The 24,410-nt window shown below is 37.3% G+C and overlaps 2 protein-coding genes across 2 annotated transcripts in view; one reads left to right on the forward strand and one right to left on the reverse strand.

Annotated features, from left to right (window-relative positions):
- Window positions 1–2,979, reverse strand: part of TRMT6 (tRNA methyltransferase 6 non-catalytic subunit) — a 71,034-nt gene extending 68,055 nt beyond the window's left edge. Inside the window, exon 1 of the mRNA XM_041732084.1 lies at window positions 1,012–2,979. The gene's annotated coding sequence lies outside the window, so the exon portion shown is untranslated. The remainder of the gene's footprint in view (window positions 1–1,011) is intronic.
- CRLS1 (cardiolipin synthase 1) lies at window positions 2–23,211 on the forward strand. Its single transcript, XM_041732085.1, has 7 exons — window positions 2–462; window positions 3,085–3,222; window positions 8,018–8,147; window positions 17,625–17,710; window positions 18,780–18,848; window positions 20,395–20,486; window positions 22,232–23,211. The coding sequence occupies exons 1-7, from the start codon at window positions 157–159 to the stop codon at window positions 22,317–22,319; spliced, it is 909 nt and encodes a 302-aa protein (XP_041588019.1). The 5' UTR covers window positions 2–156; the 3' UTR covers window positions 22,320–23,211.
- Window positions 23,212–24,410: the final 1,199 nt, after the last annotated feature.

Genomic DNA, 24,410 nt, shown 5'->3' on the forward strand with positions numbered 1-24,410 from the left:
CCACCTGTATAAGCGAAGCGTGCTGGGGTTTGAAAACTGCCATGGAGGCTCCCGAGCTTCTCCGACGCTGCGGAGACTCTGCGGAGCGGGGGCTCGCCGGCGCCCCAGGCTGCTGAGCTCTCGCCGCCTGTGTCCTCGCGGCGCGGCGGCAGGGCCATGCTGGCTTCACGCGTGGCGCGCGGCTCGTGGGGGCTCCTTCGCAGCGCGGCCTGGGCGCCGGGGGCGCGGCCGGGCAAGGGGCGCGCCCGCGGGGCCGTGCTGCGCTCGGTGCCGGGCTGCCGAGGCTGCCTGGTGGAGCGCTGGTGGCTGCGCCCGGCCGCGCTCGGCCTGCGGCTGCCTGGCGTCGGCCCACGGGGCCACTGCTCCGGCGCGGGGAAGGCGGCCCCCCGGCCGGTGGCGCGAGGGGACGCCGCCGCCGAGGCCCGGGGCGGCCGATGGGGCCAGGCGAGCGCCGCCAGCTTGGTAGGTACCGGGGGGGGGGGGGGGCGGGGGGGCATCCCCGGGTCGGGCGCGCGGGCCCCCGCGGGGGGATCGGACTCGGACGCCAATGACGCGCTCTGCCCGGCCCAAGTCGGACGTTTCCGTTCCAGAACTTGTCGGCTGTGCCCTGAGGAGAAGTCCTGGGCAGGTCATTTAGTCGGGATGAATTTCAGGGGTGCCAATGGAGGTCCGGTTAGAAGCCCTCCTCCCTTTGCTCCCCTTTCCGTCCGCACCTTTAGCTGGACCGGCCTCTGGTTATTGCATTGGTAAAAATAGCCTTCGCTTGTCTTATTAAGTGTGTTTTTAATTCTCTGAAGCCATTCCTCAATGTTTAGGACAAGTCAGTAAGAATTTCTAGAAAAGTATACAAGCCTCTTGGCTTGTGTATTGACTGTCATTTGACCTTTGTTAACCTTATGTAAGATGAAGGATAATTGAATAAGTCATACTACTAATTCTTTAATCTCTAATTATAGAAAAAGATCACAACTCTCTTCTTGAGGCAATAGAACAAACTTTTTCTCCACTTACCTGTTGAAGTACTGCCTGAGCAGAAGACCCCAGAGCATGAATGTGGGAGAGGTTTTGATGTCATGTTAGCAGGACTCATGCAATTATTACATCTTCAATTGTTAGGTCTTCAGTGGGCCCTTGGACTGCTTTCATCAGTTGTACAGCATGGGTTGAGGTGGCCACATCCTGGCAGGGGTCTCAGCTCCACTAATAGCTAAAGCATGTCAGGGTTTGCATGCTGGATGCTTTGAGGTTGCCATATCCTGGGTGAAGACCTTCCCAGAACGGCAGTAGTTGGTCGAGTATGCCACAGGTTATCTGGTTGGGTAATCTGAGATTAGCTCTCTTAATTTTAATGTAGAAACTTTTACAAATTTAATGATTAGAAATTAATGAGGTGCTTTAAAGTATTTTATGTGGAGCTAAAAAGAACTTTCTTTCACGGTTCCGACAACATTATAGTTCTATTGATTAGTTCACCAGATGTAACGATCTGGCTGTTTGCACCGTGTCTTTTAATTTTGCCCTATGGATGTATCTGACGTTAATTTGGGGGCTCTCTCCTGACCTTTTGCTTTGTGATTCGTGTTTCTCAGTCGTGAACTATGTGTTTTTCTTCCAAGTTGCTGTAACACTGGATCAGTGTTTGACTTACTCTGTACCACGTTATGGTAAACAAACTCTCTTTTTCTCTGGATTCTGAGACACTCTGGCCTTTGAACTTCAATTTGGAATGCGTTCCAAGAATGTTACCATTTAATTACATAAGGTGGCCTACTTTCAATACAGAGTCCCTGAGTAGAAGTTTGTGCTGCTTCTTGTTTAGTGATTGTTTCCTGCAGAATGTGAAGTTTTCCTGTAGCTTTCAGTGGCAGTATTCTGGCATCTGACCTCAACAGTAACCTCCAAAACTAAGCTGAATGTTTCTTGCCAGTTTGTTTATACACACAAATTTAGTATCTATAGAGAACTGCTTTTTCTTATGGGATGGTTCATGGAATTTTAAAAGATTTCTTTAGAAATGGAAACTGTCACTTAAAAAAAAAATCAGCGTTGAGGTTCAAGTTAATTGATTAGTGATTAAGAGTAGGGTTAGTCTTGTGAAGAGATAGTCCCATGGGTTGGCAGCCTTCACCAGTGGAGAAAAAGTCCAGGCTTTAGGGAGACATTTTCTTGTAATTATTTCTGTATCCTGTTGGGCAGGGTATCCTAGCTCCACTAGGGCGAGGTTTTTTAAAATTGAAATATCCTCATGAAACAGATTTTGTTTGGCAAGGAAGTAACGTTTTTCATAGTAGCTGCCAAAGAGCCCTTTTGTTAGTGCCAACTTCAAGCAGCTTGGTTCCAAATTAAGTTTCAAGGAATCCTAAAACCCTCAGATTTTAGGTGGGAATCTTAACATTTCATTTTCATGGCTATTGGGAACAGATTTACATTTCTCTTTATTTCCTAAGGCTCTCAATCCCTATTTCTAGCTCCGTTTTCTTCCACCAGTTATCCATTTAGCCATGAGATTATGGAATTAAATTTTTTTTCCTCTTCAAATGTCCATACACTGTATATAGCATTTAGCCTTCTTTTGATAAGCCAAAATGCCTGGGGTTGATAATTTGCCTTTTTTTTTTCTGACATTTCCATCTAGACTGTTTACTTGAAGTATAAGATCTTGAAGTTACATTTTTAAAAGCAGAGTGTTATAAGGTTTGAATTCTAATCATGAAGTCCTATATTAATGCCTTGACCTATATCGTAAATAATACATCTTTGTTCTTTTCTTTCTTTGGGAAACATGTACATATACTCTGTACTCTATATATGGTGTCTCCCCCCTATATATATATATATATATACACACACACACACACACATACTGTATATACTGTCTATATATAGCAGATACTTTAGTCTGTGGACATATGACATATCTTCATCTTTTGTATTCTGGACAGTTTTAGAGCTATGGTCTGTAAACAGTGGATTTTAAAACTCAGAGTACTAAATTTAAAGTTTATTTAGTTTCTGACTCCTAAGTTGATGTATTTTTCTAATAAGTTACCATTTAATATAAATTTTGTTGTCTTTGTGTTTCAGTATGAAAACCCATGGACAATCCCAAATATGTTGTCAATGACGAGAATTGGCTTGGCCCCAGTTTTGGGCTATTTGATTATTGAAGAGGATTTTAATATTGCACTAGGAGTTTTTGCTTTAGCTGGTCTAACTGATTTGGTAAGTTGTAAATGTACTCTGCCCCGCCCCGTTTTGCTTTCTTTTCAAATCCCAGGATCTCTGGTACACTGAAATAGCAGAGACTTAGTCTGTTTTTTCCTAGAAGGAAATCCTCAAGATAAATTTAACCTAGTACTTTGTATAAAGACTTGTCTTTAGCATCTGTGTGGGACTCCAATTTTTTAAGTGATCTAAGGAAGGAGGTGAAAGTTGTTGGGAGGCATAGGAGGGGGTGCTTTTTATTTTTGGTTTTTAACTTTTTTGTAAAAGAAAATTTGCCTTTAGAAATTCCCAGGGAGCCAAGTGTTTGCTTTAGGAATAGAAATAAAGGAGAAACGTTGTGAGACTATTTTTCTACTTATTGTGATAGAAATACTCTGATCTGTAACAACACTTAGTTTTACTGGTGGAGGGGGAAACAGTGGGTCACCTGTGACCACGGAGCTTGTAGAAGTCAGAGCTCTACTCAGGTTTATGCTGGTAGGAGGCTATAGGCACACACAGGATTTGGTTTCTGATCCCGGCTCTGCACCCCTCTGAGTGCCTAGCAGAAGATCCTGCCCTGGGTCAGGCCTTAGGCATCCTTTCTTCTACTCTCCCAGTAGATGGAAAATGTAAAAAGAACCCCTTTATACCACTTTGTCAGTTTTGAGAAAGGGAAGTATTTATTCAGGTTATATCAAATTAGAACTTGGAAAATAATTTTATAGCAGAGGACAAAATACGTGTGAAATAGGCTTTTGGGGCTAACCAGCCATCAGTATGTATGACATTACTTGTATTTATCACCCACCTTGTTGCATAAGGGATTTGAAATGGTTTTTAAAATTACATGTCCTACAAAAACCCAGTTAAGGAAACCGGTGAAAATAAGGAAGAAAAATTTAAAATCAGGGCAAAGTTAACATGTAGAAATAAATACATTATATACTCATACAAGACTGGTCTGAGATCCATGTGAGCACCCAGACAGGCAATAATGATTTGGTGCCTCTTCAAACTGATTTATGTTTTAAAAGTATTGCTTGTGATACTTATTAGTGAGAATGAAGGTTAAGTTTCTGTAAATTACAGTTGTACAGTATCTGTAATGTCAGCTATTCCCTTTGAGGTTCACAGAAACAAAATTCCACTCTCCCATTAACATTGATGAGCAATATAGAAATAGTGAAGAATTTGCAGGGTAAACAGAGGAGGACATTTGCATTATTATATAGCATTTCCAAATATGCTTTAAAAATAGTCTCTCAAAATAGTTCCAACTTCTTTTTCCAGAGTTTAGCTTCTGTTTGTTACTATTTCTCCCCATTTTCACAGTCTTTCTTTTTTTTGGTTCCTCCTTTTATCTCTTCATGAAGCCTGAAGGGCTCCACTCAGACACACTCCAGGTCTGTCAAAGGCCATTGTATTGATAATGGATTTTTTTTTTAATGTAACAAGATCTTTTTGTTACTGGATTTGCTTTTCTTTTGTTTGTACCTTTTTTATGCTGCCACAGGAGACTGCAATATTCACCAAACTCAGGCCTCATTTACATTTTTCAAAATCTGTGTGGCAGTATATGTGAAAACCTAAGTTATTTGGCACTATATTTCACATTTACTTCATGGAGGTTTTGATGCCTCTAGATTGCCCACTGGGCAGATGGCTGGAGTCATGGAGGGTTTAAGCAGGGGAATGACCAGGCCTGATTTATGTTGTAAATGGGAAAGAAGTTGTAGGAAGGCAAGAGTGGAAGCAGAGAGGCCAGTTAAGGAGCTTACAGTTACATAGGGGAGTGGCAATGATAGTAGCTTGGACTGGGGTGGGAGTTTGGGGAGAAGTGAATGAATTTGGGATATGTTTTGAAGATAGAGTTGATTTGTCAATGGATTGTTAATGTGTAGTGAGGGAATTATGTCTGATAGGCTGTTACTTTTTTGTTTTATTTTTTAACAACTGGTGCATGAAGGTAACAGTTTTGTGATGAACAATACTCTGTAGGACAGAGTTAAAAAGTACCAAGTGTTGTTGTGCCTGTCGACAGAGAGAGGTATTAGTTGGGTAGTAGTAGTTTGGAGTTGGAAGAAGTCAGGGTTAGAGATAAATGTGAGAGTTATCAGCTGTGGACGGTCAAGTCTGGGTGAAGTCAGGCTGGGTTACAGAAGAGACAGAGTCAGAGAAATGAGCAGTTAAGTGGAGCAAAAGTAAAGGAGCCAGTAAAGGACACTGAGAATAGCTGGTGAGAAAGGAAGAAAATTAGGCCATCAGGTGTCCCAGAAGTTAAGAGAAGTCATTGCTTCAATTGTGTTGAGGTCAGGTATGCTAAAAATGTAGAATTCATTGGTGATCTTGATGAGAACCCTCTTGAGTAGAGACAATCAGAGTGGTTGGCAACAAACGTGAGGTATAATGACAATTATAGATTTCAAAGATACTGCTTTGAAAAAGCTTTGCTTTGTAGGGATATAGGGAAGTAGGGTCAAGGAAGGCTAGTTTTTAAAGCTATATATCCTGGAGAAATTTTTGTTGTTAATTAACTGGTTAATTAAATGATCAAATAGAAAAGAGGAGCTTGATGATGCAGGAGAGATGGGGGAGAAGAGAGGCAAATCACAGAAGGTGAGAGGGCCTACGATCATGAATCAGGAAAAGGCAGAGAATGTGTATGGATGCAGCAGGTAGGCGGTAGACTTGTGGGTGGGAACAGAGTGCTGACAATCTTGTTTCTGTTTTTCAAGGAAAGTATAGATAGGATCATAAGAGTGAGAGGCTTTGGGAATGAAGGAGGAGTAGGCTTGAAGTGAGAACAGACAGTGTGAAAAGAGAAGGTAAACAAGCAGATGTGGGATTGCCAGGCAGTGCTGAGTGCCCATGGGAGATTTATGGTCTTGAATTGGAAGTGAGACACCCACTTAAGTATTCTTGAGCACTGGTCAGTTGATTAGGTGCAGGCCTGGAGTTAAGTACATGGATAGCTGTGTGTAAGCAGGGTGGATGAAGAGTGAAGTAAGGGAGTTACAGATATTTGCAAAGGAGCAGTGATGTTGATGACCTTGGAATCTAATGTAGATAGAGGAACAGGGAGATCCAGATGGGAGTGCTAGTAAAAAAGTGGAAGGTGTTGACGTTCTTTGAGATCAAAAACTGAACTGAAACCTGGATCTACTAAGGCCCTGATGCCAACCAAGTTCTAGGTACTTTCTGTTAGACATTGTTACATGTATATTTATAAGAAAGTAGGTTCTTTCTGTTGCTATAGTAATAGCTAGTTAAGTGCTCTTGAGGATTTACTGAGTACTAAAGAAGTATTAATCCCATTATGTCCTGAAGACAATCAACCCTTTGAGGTGGGCTATACAGATGAGGAAAGGGATGCTTAGGCCAAATAATTTCCCCAAGGTCATATAGTAAATGGCTGAGCCAGGACTTGAACCAGTTATGTTCTGCTGCCAAAGAGCAAGTTCTTAACCATAGTTCTGTAGTACTACTATCTCTAACTCACTACAATACTTAGGATATAGAGGACTTATTTATCCTTTAAAATGCACATGTTTAATTATGTCTAAATTACTTTCTCCTTGGATCTTTCTCCTTGAAGATAGGACTAGAAAATTCAAACATTTGTTAAAGCTTGAAGTTAAATAAAATGAGTAAAAGTCAGATAGAGACTTGGAAAGCCAGAAAATAACCCCCATTATTTAATGGGAATAGGTGATAGATACTTGGTTTCAATTCATCTTGTGACCCCAGGTGATTGGCTCTTTCCATTTCTCAAGTGAAACTAGAGATCTGGATTTTTGTGGTAAGACTGTGACTATTTAAATATTGGCAACTAATTTACATTTTTAAAAGCTCTGGGTGGGTTAAACAAAAAGCTGCTGCCAGGTCCCAATTGGCCCATTGGTAACCATGTGTGACCTCTGCTTTGAGATATAATTTATTTCCAGGAATAGTGAGTAAGCAATTTGCGTATCAAAATTTTTAAGTAGGCCAGGGACAGAAGACTGATTTTTTTGTTTTTAAGAGATTTATTTATTTATTTTAAAGGAGCGAGAAAATGTGCACATGCCTGTGAGGGGAGAGGCAGAGGGAGAGAATCTCAAGCAGGTTCCTCACTGAGCCTGGAACTGAATGTGGAGCCTCTGAATGTGGCTTACTGTCATGACCCACGAGATGATTACCTGAGCCAAAACCAAGAGCTAGATACTTAACTGATTGAGCCACCTAGCTGCCCCCTGAGGATTGAGTTTTTTATTCACGTACAGTCAGACATGGAATTAACAGTTGGACTAAACAAAAAAGAAAAATAGTAATAGTGAAAACTTAGAGTATTGGATCATATCTTAGAAAAGTAGGTAGGAGTGAAAACCAAAGTCTTACGGTTAAAAGGTAGGCCTCGCGAGCAAAAGCAGCCATTTTGGCTGTAGTGAAATAGCCCAAGGAGGGGCTCCTAATCCATGCTCCTAATCCATGTCACCCATGCTTTCTGTGGGTTTTTTTTTTTTTTTGGGTTCTTTAAATCTCTAAATTTGTGTTTGGGTTCAACCCACAAAGAGGCCTTATGAAAAGAAAAGAAATACCAGGAGGCCTTGAGAAAGAAAAGTACTGTAGAAAAGTGAAATTATTTATAGACTATTTGGCAATTTGAAAACTAAACATATACCAGTAAAAGAATGAGAAGATTTGGGGGTAAGAAATAGAAGAGGTTTTATTAACATTTTAAAACAGAGTTGTTATCCTGGTATCTATTAACCTTCAAGATATCTACTTTGTACCTATTATGACATTTATTAAAAAAAACTTTTATTTTCAGTTGGATGGATTTATTGCTCGAAACTGGGCCAATCAAAAATCAGCTTTGGGAAGTGCTCTTGATCCACTTGCTGATAAAATACTTATCAGTATCTTATATGTTAGCTTGACCTATGCAGATCTTATTCCAGGTAAGAACGCCATCATGCGTACTTTTAAATAGCATAGCGAAGAATGACATTAGTCAGTTTAGGATTTCTCTTGATTGAGAGATGTTTAATTTTTGTTCCAAAAGTATATTTTTCAACTTTAAACTGTTTCCCTAATTTTAAACTATTGAACTGTTTTGCTTGTCAAGCTGTTATTTTACCTTAGAATTTGTGTCCTTGTTTTATTAGTAGAATCTGTTGTTTTCTTAGATTGTTTAAATTTAAGCAAATATTATTTCACATTACCAATTCATATTAGTTTAGAACTTTTTGAAACCATAAGTTTATATTCTTAGTGCCTGGCTTTTTGAAAGCAATTTAAAGTTTTCTTAAATCTATTACTTATTAAGTATAGTTTCATCATAAAAAATGAGAGTTCTGAAATCCTGAAAATGTTTATAAAATTCTACATCACTAGTTTTACTTAGAAATTATTACGCAATTTCAAATCATAGATACAGTTTGTACATTATCTGAATACTCTTAACAAAATTTTACGATCTTCTGCTTTGTATTTTGCATGTACTTTTCTGGTTGTTCATTTTATACTTAAGCTGTATTTCTCAGTTTTTCTCCCTTTGTTTAGATTAACCTGTTAATTTCCAAGTATTAGAAATAGAATCCGAGAATAAAGCATGTTGTTATTGTCATTTGATAGGAAGAAGTGTAATGGGGTTTCAGTCTAGTCTCCTCAGTCTACAGGTTCTTTTTCTCTTTTACTTTTAGGCTTTTAAATTCCCATACTAAATTTAAAAATTGGATTAATGTTTCTTTCCTTTGAAAGTCAGAATTTTGGTGTGTATATGGTTGGGGGTGTTGAAGGGGCAGGGGTACTCTCGTTCTAATATAATTTGTGGGGGGAGAAAGGAACCTAAAGAGCATCCTATTGACATTATTCAAAATCCAAATGATCCTGTATGTGTGTGTATATACTTTCCTGCCTCCAGTTTTTTGAGTTATTTTGTATTTTGTTACATTATTATGCAAAGGTTGGTCAGACATTTCCCTTTTGAACAAAGAAACTGTATCCAGGTTTTAGTATAATAGATACTATTGCTGTGAGATTTACCTAAATAATTGGTTTAGGTTGCTTTGCAAGCTGAGAATTTTCTTTTGCTATTATTCTGGAAATTTCTGTCATCTCTTTTTTGTGTTGGATCTATTTTTCTAAACTCCCATGGCTTCCTTTTGGTGGAGTACGATCTAGTTTCCTGTGCAAGGATGCAGCGTGGCAGCCAGAGTTTTAGAGTCCACAATGTCTTTATTCTAAAGACACTTAAAATGTGTTTATTCTACCTCCATACTTGATTGAGATTTGAATTGGATGTAATTTTCAATTGCAGATCATTTTTACTCAGAATTTTTGAAGACCCTGTCCTATAGACTTCCAAATTCCATTTTGCTGTTGAGATGTCTCTTGCCATTCTGGTACCTTTTCCTTTATATGTGATCATGTTTTGTATTGGAAAGTTTTCAGAATTTCTTTTGTTGCTTACATTTTTCTAGTTGATATTTTAGAAAAAAATTATCTTTCCTAAAAATTTTCTAGCTATTTCTGTGGGTACCAGATTATCCCAGCACTTTTCTTTTTTAAAAAAGATTTTATTTATTTATTCAAGAGAGAAAAAGCAAGCAGCGGGAAGGGCAGAGGGAGAGGAACAAGGAGCTTCTGTGCTGAGTGTGGAGCCTGACTCAGGGCTCAGTCCCACAACCCTGAGATTACCACCTGAGTGGAAACCAAGAATTGGATGCTTTAACTGACTGAGCCACCCAAGCACCCCTATCCCAGCATTTTTTATTGAAAAATCTGTACTTTATAGACTCCCTGCAATGTCCATATATACATGGGTTCATTTCTGGGTTGTCTTAGTTGTTCCCCTATTGAGTTGTCTACTTTTGCGCTAGTACCATTGTAATTATTACTGCTTTGCTAAAAGTCTTGATATCTAGTAGAATAAATTCTTCCATATTTGATATTCTTAGCTGTTTCCATTTTGTGTATAAACTTTATTTTTTTTAAATAACATATTTTAAGTTTATTTCAGCAATCTCTGCACCTAACATGGGGCTCAAACTCAGGACCCTGAGATCAAGAGCTCCATGCTCTACCAACTGAGACTGCCAGGCGCCCGTGTGTGTCAATTTTAGAATCAGCTTTTCAAATTCCCCAAAAAAGCCTGTTGGAATTTTAATTGGGATTGTATTGAGTTTATAGTTCTAAATGAAAGAATTGATATCTTTACAGTATTGATCTTCCAGTTCACAGACATGATATATCTACTCTATTTAGTCTTTTTAAAATGTCAGAATGTAGGGCAGACCTGGTGGCACAGTGGTTTGGCGCCGCCTGCAGCCCGGGGTGTGATCCTGGAGACTCGTGATCGAGTCCCACGTCGGGCTCCCTGCATGGAGCCTGCTTCTCCCTCTGTCTGTGTCTCTGCCTCTCTATGAATAAATAATAAAATCTTTAAAAAAAAAAAAAAAAAACCAAAAAACTATTTAAAAAATAAATAAATAAAATGTCAGAATGTTTGTTTTCTTCGGAGAGGTGAAAACCAATTTATTAGTTTTATTCTGTGTTGCTTGTTAATTTTGATGCTTTACTATTTCATTTTGTAATAACTGCCTGTTGTTGATAGGATAAAAATCCTTTCTATTTCTGATGTTGATTTTTGTGTCTAGCAAAACTTGTTAAACTCTTACTCTAATATAAATATAAATTCTCTTGGATTTTCTACATCCTCAATTATATAATATCTGTAATTACTAGTATATTTCTTCTTTTTCAATTGTTTTCTTTTCCTTTTCTATACTGCACAGCATAGTGTAGTGAATAGGAATGGTGTCTGTGTTTTGTTTCCAGTTTCAAAAGGAAAGTTATCAACATTTCACTGTTAAATGTTTCCTGTAGGGTTGTAGAGATATCCTTTTTTTAGGATACGGAAGTTCACTTCTATTTGGAGTTTGCTAGGCGTTTTAATTAGTATTAGATATTAAATTTTATCAAATTCTTTTTCTTCATGTATTATGAGAGTCCTGTTTATTCATTTTGAGCTGTTAATGTGTGGTGAATTACGTTATTGATTTTTCTAATGTTAAAACAGTGTGAAATTCCTGGTATAAATCCAATTTGGTCATGACAGATTACGAAAATATTGCTAAATTTGGTTTCTACTATTTTGTTGAAGATTTTGTTTCAATATTTACAAGATGGGCCTGGATATTTTTTCTCTGAATATCCAACAGGTATACTTTAGGTTTTATTATCAAATATATATTAACCTCATAAGAGTCAGGAAGTCTGTTTTTTCCCCCCATTCTTGGGAAATGTTTGTGTGAAATGCAGTATTCCTTCTTTAAATGTTTGGTAGAACTTATTGAAGCACTGAGGACTGGAGTTTAGGAAAGAGTTTTCAAATAGGTGATGCCTTTTTTTTTGTTATAGGATGATTCAGATTTTCTGGTTCATCTTTTGTCTATTTGGTAAGTTACAGTGTTTTTCTAAGAACTTGTCCATTACAACTACGTTTATAAAGATTTACTATCAACTCTTTATGGTATCCACATTAACTTTCTGATATCTGCGGGATATGTAGTAGTGTTCCCCTCTTCATCCTGATTATTAGTTTGTCCCTTCTTTGTTTTTTTCCCTTGAATTGTCTTAATAGAAGTGTGTCAGTTATGAATCTTTTCAAAGAACCAACTTTTTCTGATATGCTTACTACTTTGTTAAATATTGCTCTTTTCTTCAGGTTTCTCTTGCTGTTCTTTTTCCAACTTCTTTAGATTGCATTTGTTTAGTAGAAATATAATGGGAGCCAAATATATAACTTAAAATTTTCTGGTAGCCTATTAAAAACAAAAGGGAACAGGTAAACATAGTTTTAATAACACTTAACCTTCTAGATCAAAAATATCATTTCATTGTGTAAACCATAAAAAATTAGTGAATTTTTCTTCATACTATGAACTCAAAAGCCAGTGTCTAGTTTTTACTTACAGCACCTCTCATTCAGACCAGCCACATTTCAGGTGCTTTATCTTCCCATGTGGGTAGTGGCTGTTGTATTGAACGGCTCAGCTGTAGATGAATATTTAACTCATTCCTTTAAGCTTTTCTAAAGCTGGCATTTAGGGCTGTACATTTTGTCTTAAGTATTCCTTTCACTGCATCTCATATGTTGGTAAAATATGCCGTTGCCATTATTGAGTTCAAAAGAATCTATTTTCATTGTAATTCTTTCTTTGACTTAGGGGGGTTAATAAAAGTTAATTTGTGGACTTGTCTAGCTATCTTTTTATTATTAATTTCAAGCATAATTACTTTATATCCAAAGAACATGCTCTGCTTTTAGCCCTTTGGCCCAGTATACAATCATTTTATAAACATTTTACGTGTGCTTCAAATGACGATGTATGTGGTAGTTGGGCATGATGTTATTTATATATTTATCTATTTGATCAAATTTTAAATCCTGACATTTAAATCTTTACTGACTTCTATTTGGTTTGCTTGTTCAGTTACTGAGAGAGAGAGAGTAGGTTAGTTTCTCACTAGTTCCTACCTGTGTAGTTTTCCATTATTTTTCTTTGTGTCTCATTTTTGCTTTGTGTCTTTTGAAGTCATGCTGTTAAGTGCATATGAATTAGATTTCTTTGTCTTCTTGGTAAATTGAATGCTTTATTATGAAGTGTGGCCCTCCATATCTTCAGTAATGATTATTGCCTTAAAGTCTCTTGTTGAATATTGCTAGAACTGCACTAGCTTACTTGTGGTCAGTGTTTCCCTGATAGATAAATCACTTTCAACTTCTCCGTATTTTTATATTTTATTTTATTTTTTTTATTTTTATATTTTAGATATTTCTTGTAAATAGCATAAAGATAGATGGGTTTTCTTTATCCAGTCTAAAAATATTTTCTTTCAACTAGAACATTTAATCCATTAACGTTTACTGTGATTACTAATGTTTGTGTAGCAGTCTTCCATTTTCTGTGTTTCATTTGGCTCATATGTGTATTTCTACATCTATATAGATTTTATCATTATACTTGTTTTCCTTGTGTGCCAGTTGGCAATGTTATGTACTGTTTCCACTTAGTTATTCTCAAAATTATATCATTCATCCTTATCAAAGTTCAGTGTTAATGAATCTGCACCATGGGCCCCTCCTTTACCTCCAATTATTCCTTCCTCAACTTAGGTTATTGTTACCGTACTTTACTTTTATATACTTCTTAAACTCACATGATACTGTTTTTCCAATGTTCATTTAGATGTATCTTCATATTTACTTTTTTCTGGCTTACATTGTTTGGTGTATCTCAGACCTTCCATCTAGGATCATTTACCTTTTGTCTAAAGTCTATCTCTAGAAATCTCTTTAATATTGGTCAGCTGGTGGTAGGTACATTCCTGTCTTTTGTGTCTCTGAAAATATTTACCTTTATTCTTTTGTGTATATGAGAACATTTTATTCTTTTGTATGTGTGAGAATATTTAAGTTCCAGTCTCCTAGCAGATTTCAGTTAATACAATACAGTGAAATCAACTCTACTTTTTTTTTTTTAAATCAACTCTAGTCACCATATTATACATTAGATCCTCGGACTTTATTCATCTTAAAAGTGAAAGTTTTCACCCTTTTATCAACCTCTCCCTATTTATCTGGCAACCACTTTTTTACTTGCCACTCTGGAACCACTTTTTTACTTGCCATTTTTATTTCAGATTTTATTTTATTTTTTATATTCCACATATAGGTGATACTGGGCAGTATTTCTCTTTCTTTGATTTTCCCTTTGTTCTTAAAGGATATTTTTATTGAGTGTAGAAGTCTGGGTTAGTAGTCATTTCAGCATATTTAATATACTGTTCAATTTTCATTTCTGTTGTTGGTATATAAGAAGCCAACTGCTAATCCATTTCTTTTTTGAAGGTAAGTTTATTTTTTACTCTGGCTGCTTTTAAGATTTTCTCTTGGTCTTTGGGGTTTTCCACAGTTGCATAGTGATATATCTTGGTATGAGTTTCTTTTTTATTTATCTTGCATGGGATTTGTTGGACTTTTAATGATATTGTTAATCAGTTTGAATTAAAGTAGCTCTTACTAATAAACTTAGAACTGGGAAATTTGAGTTCTCTTCCCATTCTCTTTATGACTTTTTCTTTTCATTCCTTCACTGTCATTTTAGAAGGGTTTTAGGGGAAGAGATGGTATATATGCTGTCTTGCATCTTATTTTTATACTGCCTGCATTTTTGTAAAAGTTCCATCCACCTTGATTTGGATAGCTTTGTTGTCTTCAAGAGTAAGAAATGTGCTTTCTTCCTCAGCTAGGATAATAAACAAGTCTGCTTTTCTTTTTGCTCTTTCTATGGGAGGAGAGATAAAGATGAAAATAACTTATTTCATTTGTTATAACAGTCTGGATGTGAGCTAAGTTAATTTTTACTTATGTGCATTTGTTCTGCTATATTTACTAAATTAGAGTTCCTTTCTATATCTTGTATTATTTCTGGTTTACTGTATAGCAAATTCTTATTGCTGATTTGAATTGATTTCTGGAATAATTATTGTTATTTTCAATGTAATGTATGATATTGATAATGACCACTTGTAATATGTAAAAGTAACTTTGTCTTATTAATTTCCCTTGAATGCTAATAAAATTTGCCTGTAATGTACTCCTTTGTTGCAGACATTACCTATTTCAGATAGGATTAGCAAGTAGGGAGGAAAACCTTGGAGCAATCCTTGACACATTTTACACCCTTCTACCCTCACTAACACACTGACATACTCTGATAGGCAAAAATGAAAACTGTTTTAGCCCTGGAAATAAAGGGAAGGGAAGGCTGGAGAGAAAGGAGGAACAGTTAGAAGATGCAAAAGCCAGGGAACTGGATAAAATTGTCCAAAGGACCAAAGTAAGAACCTGCATATAATACTGTCAGTTGGCAGAGGCCTTAGAGAGCACCTGGTGAGGCAGGGTCCTAGCTTGGCTCTGCATGCGAATCCTCCAGGTAGCTTCTTTCATCTGTGCTTCTATGATGCTCTTCCAGAGTGATTGTGTGGTGGGCAGTCAGTTTGGAGAACACTTCATTTCTGTTAACAGTCCTTTCCTCCACCAGACTGTTACAGATGGTAAGCTGAGTCCAGAGATGCTAATCGCAATTCACACTGCTGGATTGAAGCCTCGTACACTGACCAGAGCATAGGCTATGAATTCCTTAGACCTAGGTTCTATTCCTAGGTTTCTGGCTATATGTACTACTTACTCTACTGTACTGCTGTACTGCTTGCTAGTACTAGTATTGGCTGTACTACTCACTAACTGGTGACCTTGGCCAGATTATATAATCTGCCTAAGGCTGGTTTTCCTTATCTGTAAAATGGGGGTAATGATGGTCCCTGTTTTGTGGAGTTGATATATAGATTAAATCATATGTATGAAATGCTTAAAACAGTGCCAGATAATAAATGGCAATTTGGGTTGTTGCTAGTTAGAACAAGAACCCAAATCTTGTAGTGTATTGAATTGCCTCATCTCTTTTGCAGAAACTTCTTATTTAGGATTAAATCCTCGCCTCTTTTCCCCTGTGACTAAATACACTAACAGGTGCTTTTTGTCTTCTAGAGTTATGTTTAGCAGGCTTACTCTATGTAATTTGCATGAGTTTGCTGCATCTTAAAATCTGATGGTTAGAATTTGCTAGCTAATGATTGCTGTAGAAAAGTCTGTTTTACAGACACAAAAATGCTTCTAAAAATCATAGCTGACTTGTTTTGTTACTTGGCTCAGACAGCTGTGTCTTTTGTGTGCTCCAAATGCCATGACTTGAGTGGTAGATAAGTATTTTCTCTTTCAGATAGTCATGTCATTAAGGATTGGCCAATGATCTATACTTACATCATAGCCATAACCAGTAGAGATTTAAATTATAATCTGTAATTAGAGTCTACTCAAGTTGCAGAATGAATAAAATGTCAGAACTGGAGAGGATCATAAATATCTCAAAAGTAATTCATAAAAGAGCTGTTTGGAAGTATTATGGAAGGGATACACATGACCCTCTTAATTTGAAGCAATTTGAGTGTCAGGACTTTTTTCTTTTTTAAGAAATATTTTTTCTAATAAAAGTAATGTATGTTCATAGTTAAGACTTCCTACAGTGTAGAAAATGTGAAATGAAACAGAACCTCTGCCGTCCCATTATTATTCAGCAAGGGAGCAGGGGTTCTTTGGGTATCAATCTGAAATATTTGGGCAGCCCAGGTGGCCTAGCAGTTTAGTGCCACCTTCAGCCCAGGGTTGTGATCCTGGAGACCCAGGATCGAGTCCGGCGTCAGGCTCCCTGCTTCTCCCTCTGCCTGTGTCTCTGCGCCTCTCTCTCTCTCTCTCTCTCTCTCTCTCTCTCTCTCATGAGTAAATAAATAAAATCTTTAAAAAAATAAAAATAAATCTTAAAAAAAATAAATAAAATATTTTGCTTGCTCTGGCTTTGGGGCCATGCTATAGAATCTTTTAGGGGAGGTAAGGAGGAGCTGAGGGAAAAGGGAGAGAGAATCTTCAGGGTCTGGATCTCATGACTCTGAGATCATGACCTGAGCCTAAATCAAGAGTTGGATGCTTAACCAACTGAGCCACTCAGGCACCCCCAAGCTATAGAATCTTAAGAATAATGAGAAAACTATCAACTGATTGAATTCTTTTTAAATTAAAATTCGTTGAATGGGGTAGGAGAAAAAAATAGCAATTTCCTGGATAGGAACTGGCCAGACAATAATGAAAATGTCCAGCTTCTTCACAAGTGTTACATATAGCAAATTTTACTACTTCTAAAATAGTCTGGAAGATAGAAGCCATTAGAGCTCCTGAGTCAGCATGATTAGAGTCTTCCATTATCTTTTCTGATCTCTACCGTTTCATTCATTCCATGTGAGCATGGTGATCATTTTTCCAAATGCACAAAGCTGAGGAGTAACAAAGGAGAAAATAGTGGCTGAATTGAGCTGACAATAATACTAATAACTACAGCTTAAAAACATGGGTAAGAAAAAAAAAACAAACATGGGTAAGAAGGAAAGCAGGCAAGAGGATAGACATTCTGAAAGGCAGACATAGACTTTAAAAGCCATAATCTAGGGGGCATGGGGTAACTGGGTGACGGGCACTTGATGGATGAGCACTGGGTGTTATACTATAGGTTGGCAAATTGAATTTAAATTAAAAAAAAAAAAAAGCCATAGTCTTTCACTTAGAGGGTAGGTTAAAGATGAATACAAAAATCAGTGGTTCACTCTAAGGACCCTAAAACATCAGTAAGTATTTTGTTAAAACATTTTTACTTATGTGAAACACCAGTTCATGATAAGGCTGAATGTGGCTTTATTGTATATGTAATACCAGTAATTTTCTAAATCCCAATCAAAATTATTTTACATTTGATTTTCAGTTCCACTTACTTATATGATAATTTCAAGAGATGTAATGTTGATTGCTGCTGTTTTTTACGTCAGATATCGAACTCTTCCAACACCGGTGAGTCTGTTTAAAAAAAAAAAAATTCTTTGGATGCCTGGGTGGCTCAGCAGTTAAGCATCTGCCTTTGGCCCAGGGTGTGATCCTGGAGTCCTGGGATCGAGTCCCACATAGGGCTTCTTGCATGGAGCCTGCTTCTCCCTCTGCCTGTGTCTCTGCCTCTCTTTCTATGTCTCTCATGAATAAATAAAATATTTTTAAAAATTAATTAAAAAAATAAAATTATTTTATTATTACTTATAACTTAATGTTAAAAGAAAAACCCACTCTGTTGTATCTTGAGTTTAACTTTATGAGACTAATTTATGGCCATTATTTTTTATCCTTTTTCCAAGGATTTTTAAAAACCATACATAACTCTCATCTTGCTATTTAAATCACCCACAATGGTAGTTGCTCAGTGAACACATAAATGATCAGTTTTGAAAAGGCATGTTTATGAGTCAAAACCTTTTTAATTGACAGCACATAAAACCCAGACCAACTTGCCCTGTCCATAGTAGCAAACTGTTAGGAGTGGTTATGTAACCAAGCCTCTTTTGCTGCCTGGTTTAGCTTCTACTGTGGACTGTCTGGAACTAGTTTTTAAAATCAAAGTTGTATGAGCACATAATGGTTTGTTTGCATATTAGTTCATTTCTCTACAGATACTTGAGCACTTAGGGATAGCATAATAACCTCATCTTTAGTTTATTAGTCCAGTGAAAATAGCAGGATTTGATTCATTTCATTTTTTCGTCTATGAAAGAAAATAACAAGGGAGATTTATTGAGTTTATTTAGAAAATGGATGTGGTCACTTCAGGATAGTTACTGTGTTAGATTTTTCTAGGGATTGAGTAATCTATAAATTAAAAAAATCTGTTTTCAGTAACCTGTGTATGATTTGAAAAGAATATAGACACTGTTCATTTAGGGTATTAAAAGAAGGTGCAGATAAAGGGCTTGTCTAGCATAGAGCCAGGCATACAGTGAACACTCAGTCACTATTTATTACATATAATAACAAAATGTTTGTTTTAAACTTGAATAATAAATTGAATAAACTTTATCTTTTTGTCCTCTGCCAGCGAACACTTTCTAAGTATTTCAATCCTTGCTATGCCACTGCTAGGTTAAAACCAACCTTCATCAGCAAGGTAAGAGACACACACATGCTTTTAAGTTACTGCCTTGTAAATGTTTATTATAATGAATATAAACCTTAATCTGGAGCAGCTGAAAATGAGACCTATTTCATGCACTGAGACTGTAGGAGATAGTGAGGTCATTAACCCAGTTCTTTTGTCCTTTGAGCTTTTGGGGTCTTTAAGCTATGCATTATGTTTTGCCTTTGATGGTCTGAATAGTTAAGTCTCTGCATGAGGTCTTAGGGTCACCGTTTAGGGAAGGGGAGGAAGTGGAATTATAATCTCATCTTGATTGAGATACAAAGAAATTATGGAGGCTCCTTTGTAGTTTCATTACCCTCCTTTCTGTGGTGTAAACACCATAAAATCAGGCTCTTCATTTTCACAATCAATTATTACATGGAAAGGATAGGAAAAAGTTTTACTTACTAATAAGCAGCTGCTACTCTTAGTTTTCCATCGAGTCTTCCTGAGCCCTTTTCAGGACAGCACCTGTGCCACTCTTTGCATACAGGGAACACACAGTTAATGCCTTAAGGCATGTTTATTTTTCTAGTAGCCTTGGTAAGTTCATTCTGATCATCCTTTTGCCCTGTCCTTTGTGACAGAAGTTTAACAGGTTAGGGACCCAGATCATCTTTGAGACAGAAGGGTTATTAATTAGTATTATACCTAAAACTTCCTGGGGTCAACTTTTACCTACATTTATGGGTTTCTTTGTTTTTTTGAGGTTCAAGTGACTTATATTTGTATCAAGTACAGCAGTTTGAGTGTAGCACTGCTTAGAAAATGACTCAAAAAGGGCAAGAAGTTCTCCAGTTTTATTATTTAATTTTTTAAGATGAAGTGGAATCCTTGTCTTTAGTTGCAGAATGGACGATAGAGATGCTTCTGTGCACATTTCCCACTGCTTCATACTTATCACACTCTTCCCCAGCACACTTCTCAGGATGAGTAGGCAGTCTCCAATGCATTTTTGGTTCTGTTTTCTTCCTTTTTTCCTCTGGCGTATAGGGTATGGAAACATGCTCATTTCCTCCATAGCCTCTCTCATAGAGATAGATGCATTTCAGATTACTGGATACCCTAGTGTTTGACCTTTAGGCAAGTGAAGGAGCACTAGACGAAGCGCTGGGTATCTAGGTTCTGGGTTAGGTCCTATAGCCTGCTATAAAACTACAAGCAAGTCACTTAACTCATTACATTTTCATCTGTGAAGCAGTAACTTTATTATTGCAATGTTCACAGGGCTATTTTAACAGAAAACTGAAAAAGGCAAGGAACTTTGCAACATTATTGAATTGCTATGGAAATTCAAGGTAGTAGTTTTTTCTGACAGATGCCCCTATCCTCACTGTAAAGGGCACCTGTGTAGACAGATGAGTCGGTTAGTGAAGTTCACATTTTGGTGTGAATGCCAGCGTCTTTAGCAAGGATAGTACAACACCAAGCACGCTGAGGGTATGTCATGTTACAGCATTGTGGGCTGTGCCCTTGTCTCTTGAGCTTGCAACAGGATCTCCTTGGTACCGCTCATTTATGACTTTTTTTTTAGGTAAACACAGCAGTCCAGTTAATCTTGGTAGCAGCTTCTTTGGCAGCTCCAGTTTTCAATTACGCTGACAGCATTTATCTTCAGATACTCTGGTAAGCTAAATGTAGAATTACTCTATGAGAATGTCAACAAAATGTCTTATTGTGACAATTTTAGAATTAACTTGGTTCTTACCGTGTTTATTGAGCACTAACTGGGTAAAGCTGGGGGGTATATTTTATGACTGATACTCTTCTGAAGTTTACTATCAAGCATGGGATATAGAAATTACAGAAGCTTTCATGCAAATTAAAAGTGATGAGAGGTATGGATAAAGTATTGGGGTTTGGGGGGAGGGAGGATACTTGTTTCCAGGTAGGGAGAAAAGGGAAATCTTCAGGAAGAAGTGCCATTTGGGGTATATATATATACAGGGAGAAACTGGGGTAGGCCACTGACGTGAAGATTGGCCCTGAGTAAAGTCCGGTGTAGGAGAGTAGGTTAGGGGAAAGTGCATCTAGCATAGTGGCAGAGGGGCATGGTGGGAGGGAAACTTGGAGAAAGTAGTTTTATTTTTATTTTATTATCCTTAGTTACAGCTTTGAAATGTATCACCTTGAAATCGTGTCAAATTTAAACTTTTGGAGTCCAGATGTGCCCCGTTGAAACCAAAGCACTATGTTTTAGTATACTTAACTAAAACCTTGCTTGATGCAGTCTGGGCCAGAAAATGGTTAGTTAACCAAAGTCAGTTAAGCTAAAGAAGCTTTAAAGATGATACACATGCTAAACATTTTATTTTCTAAAATACATGTCTACATTTTTTCTGATTCATCCTACATTTTTTGATAGAGGATTAATGCCTTTTCTTTAAGTATTGGTCTGTCTGTGGGAGTGTTCTCATTCTTGACTAAACTATATCCATAGTACAACCTCTCTGATGTTTGTTTTCTGCTTCTTAAAAGTGATATAAGAACTTAAGACATTTGTAAAGCAATCTAAGCCTAGAAACTTTCTATATTTTTACCATTTTTCCAACCTTTCAACTATCATTGCCTATGTTGACAGTACTTTTTAGCATTTTACCTTGTTATAAAGTATTTGCAAAATATCTCACTTAGTTCTCAGAAATAGCAACTCTCCCTACATGTATGTTTCATTGGTTCAGGTGGATTTAGATGATCAAACTGGCACAAACAGCTTTGGTAACAAACGAAAATAGTCTCCGGGACATCCCACTCAGCTGGTGGAAGCAGACATGGGTGCACTATAGAAAGTAAGCCCCTAGGCCACGAGTACTCAGCAAGCGATGAACATCACCCATGGAACTTCTCAGGGAATCTGGTTAATTGGCAGTTCACTTAAGGGAAAATCATTAAAACAAACAAAGAACTGGATTTTATTTAAGATGACTCAGATATTCGAATTTTGCAGGAAATAAAAGCCCAATACCCTAAGCAGCATAGGGCAGTGGAAAAAGCACATGGGCTCTAGAATTGGAACTATGCCAGGCTCAGACAAGATTCTGTGGCCCGTAGCAAAGTTCTCTGGGGCTCCATATGCTGCTCGGTAAGAGAAGGTTGTTGGGAAAATAAGATGATGGCATAAGACACCTAGAATAACGGCTGGGTAAAAATGACAATTGTTAGGATTGCCTTTTTCAGGCTCATTAACTAGATTCTGTTTGACATTACTAATTCACATGAAATCTTAAAAGCAGTAGCTTTAGCTTCCTATAGCTAAAAGAATTACGCCCGTAGTGTGTTGCTTATAGTTCTTACTAAATGTATTTTTTGTGATTCTCATGGTTACTGTGTTTTTGACCTGACAACTAAATTTTTGTTCTCTTCCATAAAAGGTGTTTTACAGCTTTCACCACAGCTGCATCAGCTTACAGTTACTATCATTATGGTCGAAAAACTGTTCAGGTGATAAAAGGGAGATGAAAGCCATCTATCATCATTAGCAAGGAAGCAATATACATCATTGGTGGCAGGGCAAGTGGAAATCTACAGGAGTTTCCGTATTTCGGTGTTCAGCTTGAAAAAGGACTTGTCAGAACAAACCATGTCATCAAAATTTAAGTAATGTGCGTTGAAAATAAGCTTGATCATGGGCATATGCAGAATTTCCAATGTATTTTTAAATACAAATAAAACTATAATTTAAGAGTTTTTTATCTTAGGTTTCTTGATTAATTTATAAGGTACCAATTATTCCAATTATCATCAGTCACTTTTTAATACATTTTTTAAAAACATAGTCTAGAGCATGGAAACTGGAGTTGCCACTTTTGTTTAACAGAGTTTAGATTGCTTACAAAGCACTAGGGAATTTCTTGGGTTTACGTATCTATCTTACACAACTTGGCTACATAATCTTATGTTTGATATTTAGACTGTGTACACATTAATAGTTCATTTGGTTAATATTTGATCAGTTAGGATAATGACAAGGTAGCTTAGCTATGGATGAAGTAAACTTGTAAAGAGATTGAAAATGCAGTAAGTTTTGAAAATAATAATTAAGATCACAACAGAAGGTATTGAAGTTCATGTTCAGTAGTCTTCCAAACTCTCAGGTGCCTAATAGTTTATGTACTAGGATAGCAAGCAACCAAGGTGGTAGAAGTACAAAACCATGTCCATTAGCCTACACCATCTAGGGAGCAGTGAATTATATTATATCTTCCACTTTTTCTAACATAGCAATGTTTGTATGATATTGGAGCCTGTACTCCCATGTAAATAATATGAAACTGTATATTTTTCAAAGGTTTTTAAATTTTTGGGGTATCTTTTGTTAAGATATTAAAGGAATAAAAGAGCTGGAAAAGTACCTTCGGTGATGGTGTTCTGTATAGCATGCTGTGGTGCTTGCTGTTGTGTTAAGTTTTCTGATTCTTACAGTCCATTCAGATACATCACTTGCAATTACATTGTAAAAATAATTTGTTTGGGACCATCTGACAAAGTCCTGACTGACTACACTTCAATATTTGAAAGAGTGGGAGATGCAGAGAGAGGGAAGAGGAAAGACAATGGCTGTTGCTGGTTGCTTCCTCTTAGCAATGGAGGCCAGCTGCTGCCAACTGTTGGTATACAAGTGAAAAGAGGATGTAGTAAGACATAAGTGTAATATGGAGTGATGCAATGAGATTATCCAGACACAGCTTGTTGAGCTGTGTTAAATTAAGATGGGAGTTATAAAAAGCAAAATGCATGCTTCTTGGCAATGGCATCCTTGGATCAGTATGCTCCTTTGTTGCATTCGGTCTTGACTTCCTTGTTCCCAGGCTGGCAGCTGAGTTGCCCTTTGGCTTGAAACATACTGAAGCTTGCAGCCAGGGACACTGTCACTGAATCAGACGGAGGGTGGTGTGAGGGAAGAAACGGATGGCCTCTAGCAGCTGGCCAGTCTCCCTTTCTGGAACCTCCTGTGTAGTGTCATAACTTGGGAGGGAGTGAGGCTGGAGATGGAGTTCCCACCCAAGAGACACATTGAACATGTCTTGGCACTAGCAAAGTGGGAGCACAAAAATGTTTTAAAATGAGAGAACTCGAGATAGAGTGATTATGGGAAAAATTAGGATTTTGCACTTCATATGTTTATTTCATGGTTTAGTGTTGATGCTGTTTGGAATTACTTATGTGTTGGACCCAGAGTCTCTTTAATATGAAGGTCTTCATCTGGCTCTGGTTAATAAACCTCAACCCTTAGAAAAATGGGACAAGTTTCTTGAGGGTTTTGGATATTGGACAGTTGTAAAACATGAATTGTGCTAGTTTGCAAAACACTGGAATTCTATTAGGCATGTTTGAGTGTATATTCATGCATACAGAGTCCAGCACAACAAATTTCATTTTGGTGTCTCCTTTATAAAATAGGATTCAGTCCTGATAGCTAAAAAAGGCATTGAAAGGATTACATGTCTGGAGTCTATGCTAGTCACATTTTTGGCTTTTGCTTTCCAATTTTTAATCAGGAGCTGGTAGGTATCTTAAAAGATTGCTTAATCCAGTTCTCATGGGTTACAT

Source organism: Vulpes lagopus, chromosome 18, assembly GCF_018345385.1.
Source record: "Vulpes lagopus strain Blue_001 chromosome 18, ASM1834538v1, whole genome shotgun sequence".
In the NCBI taxonomy this organism is placed as follows: Eukaryota; Metazoa; Chordata; class Mammalia; order Carnivora; family Canidae; genus Vulpes; species Vulpes lagopus.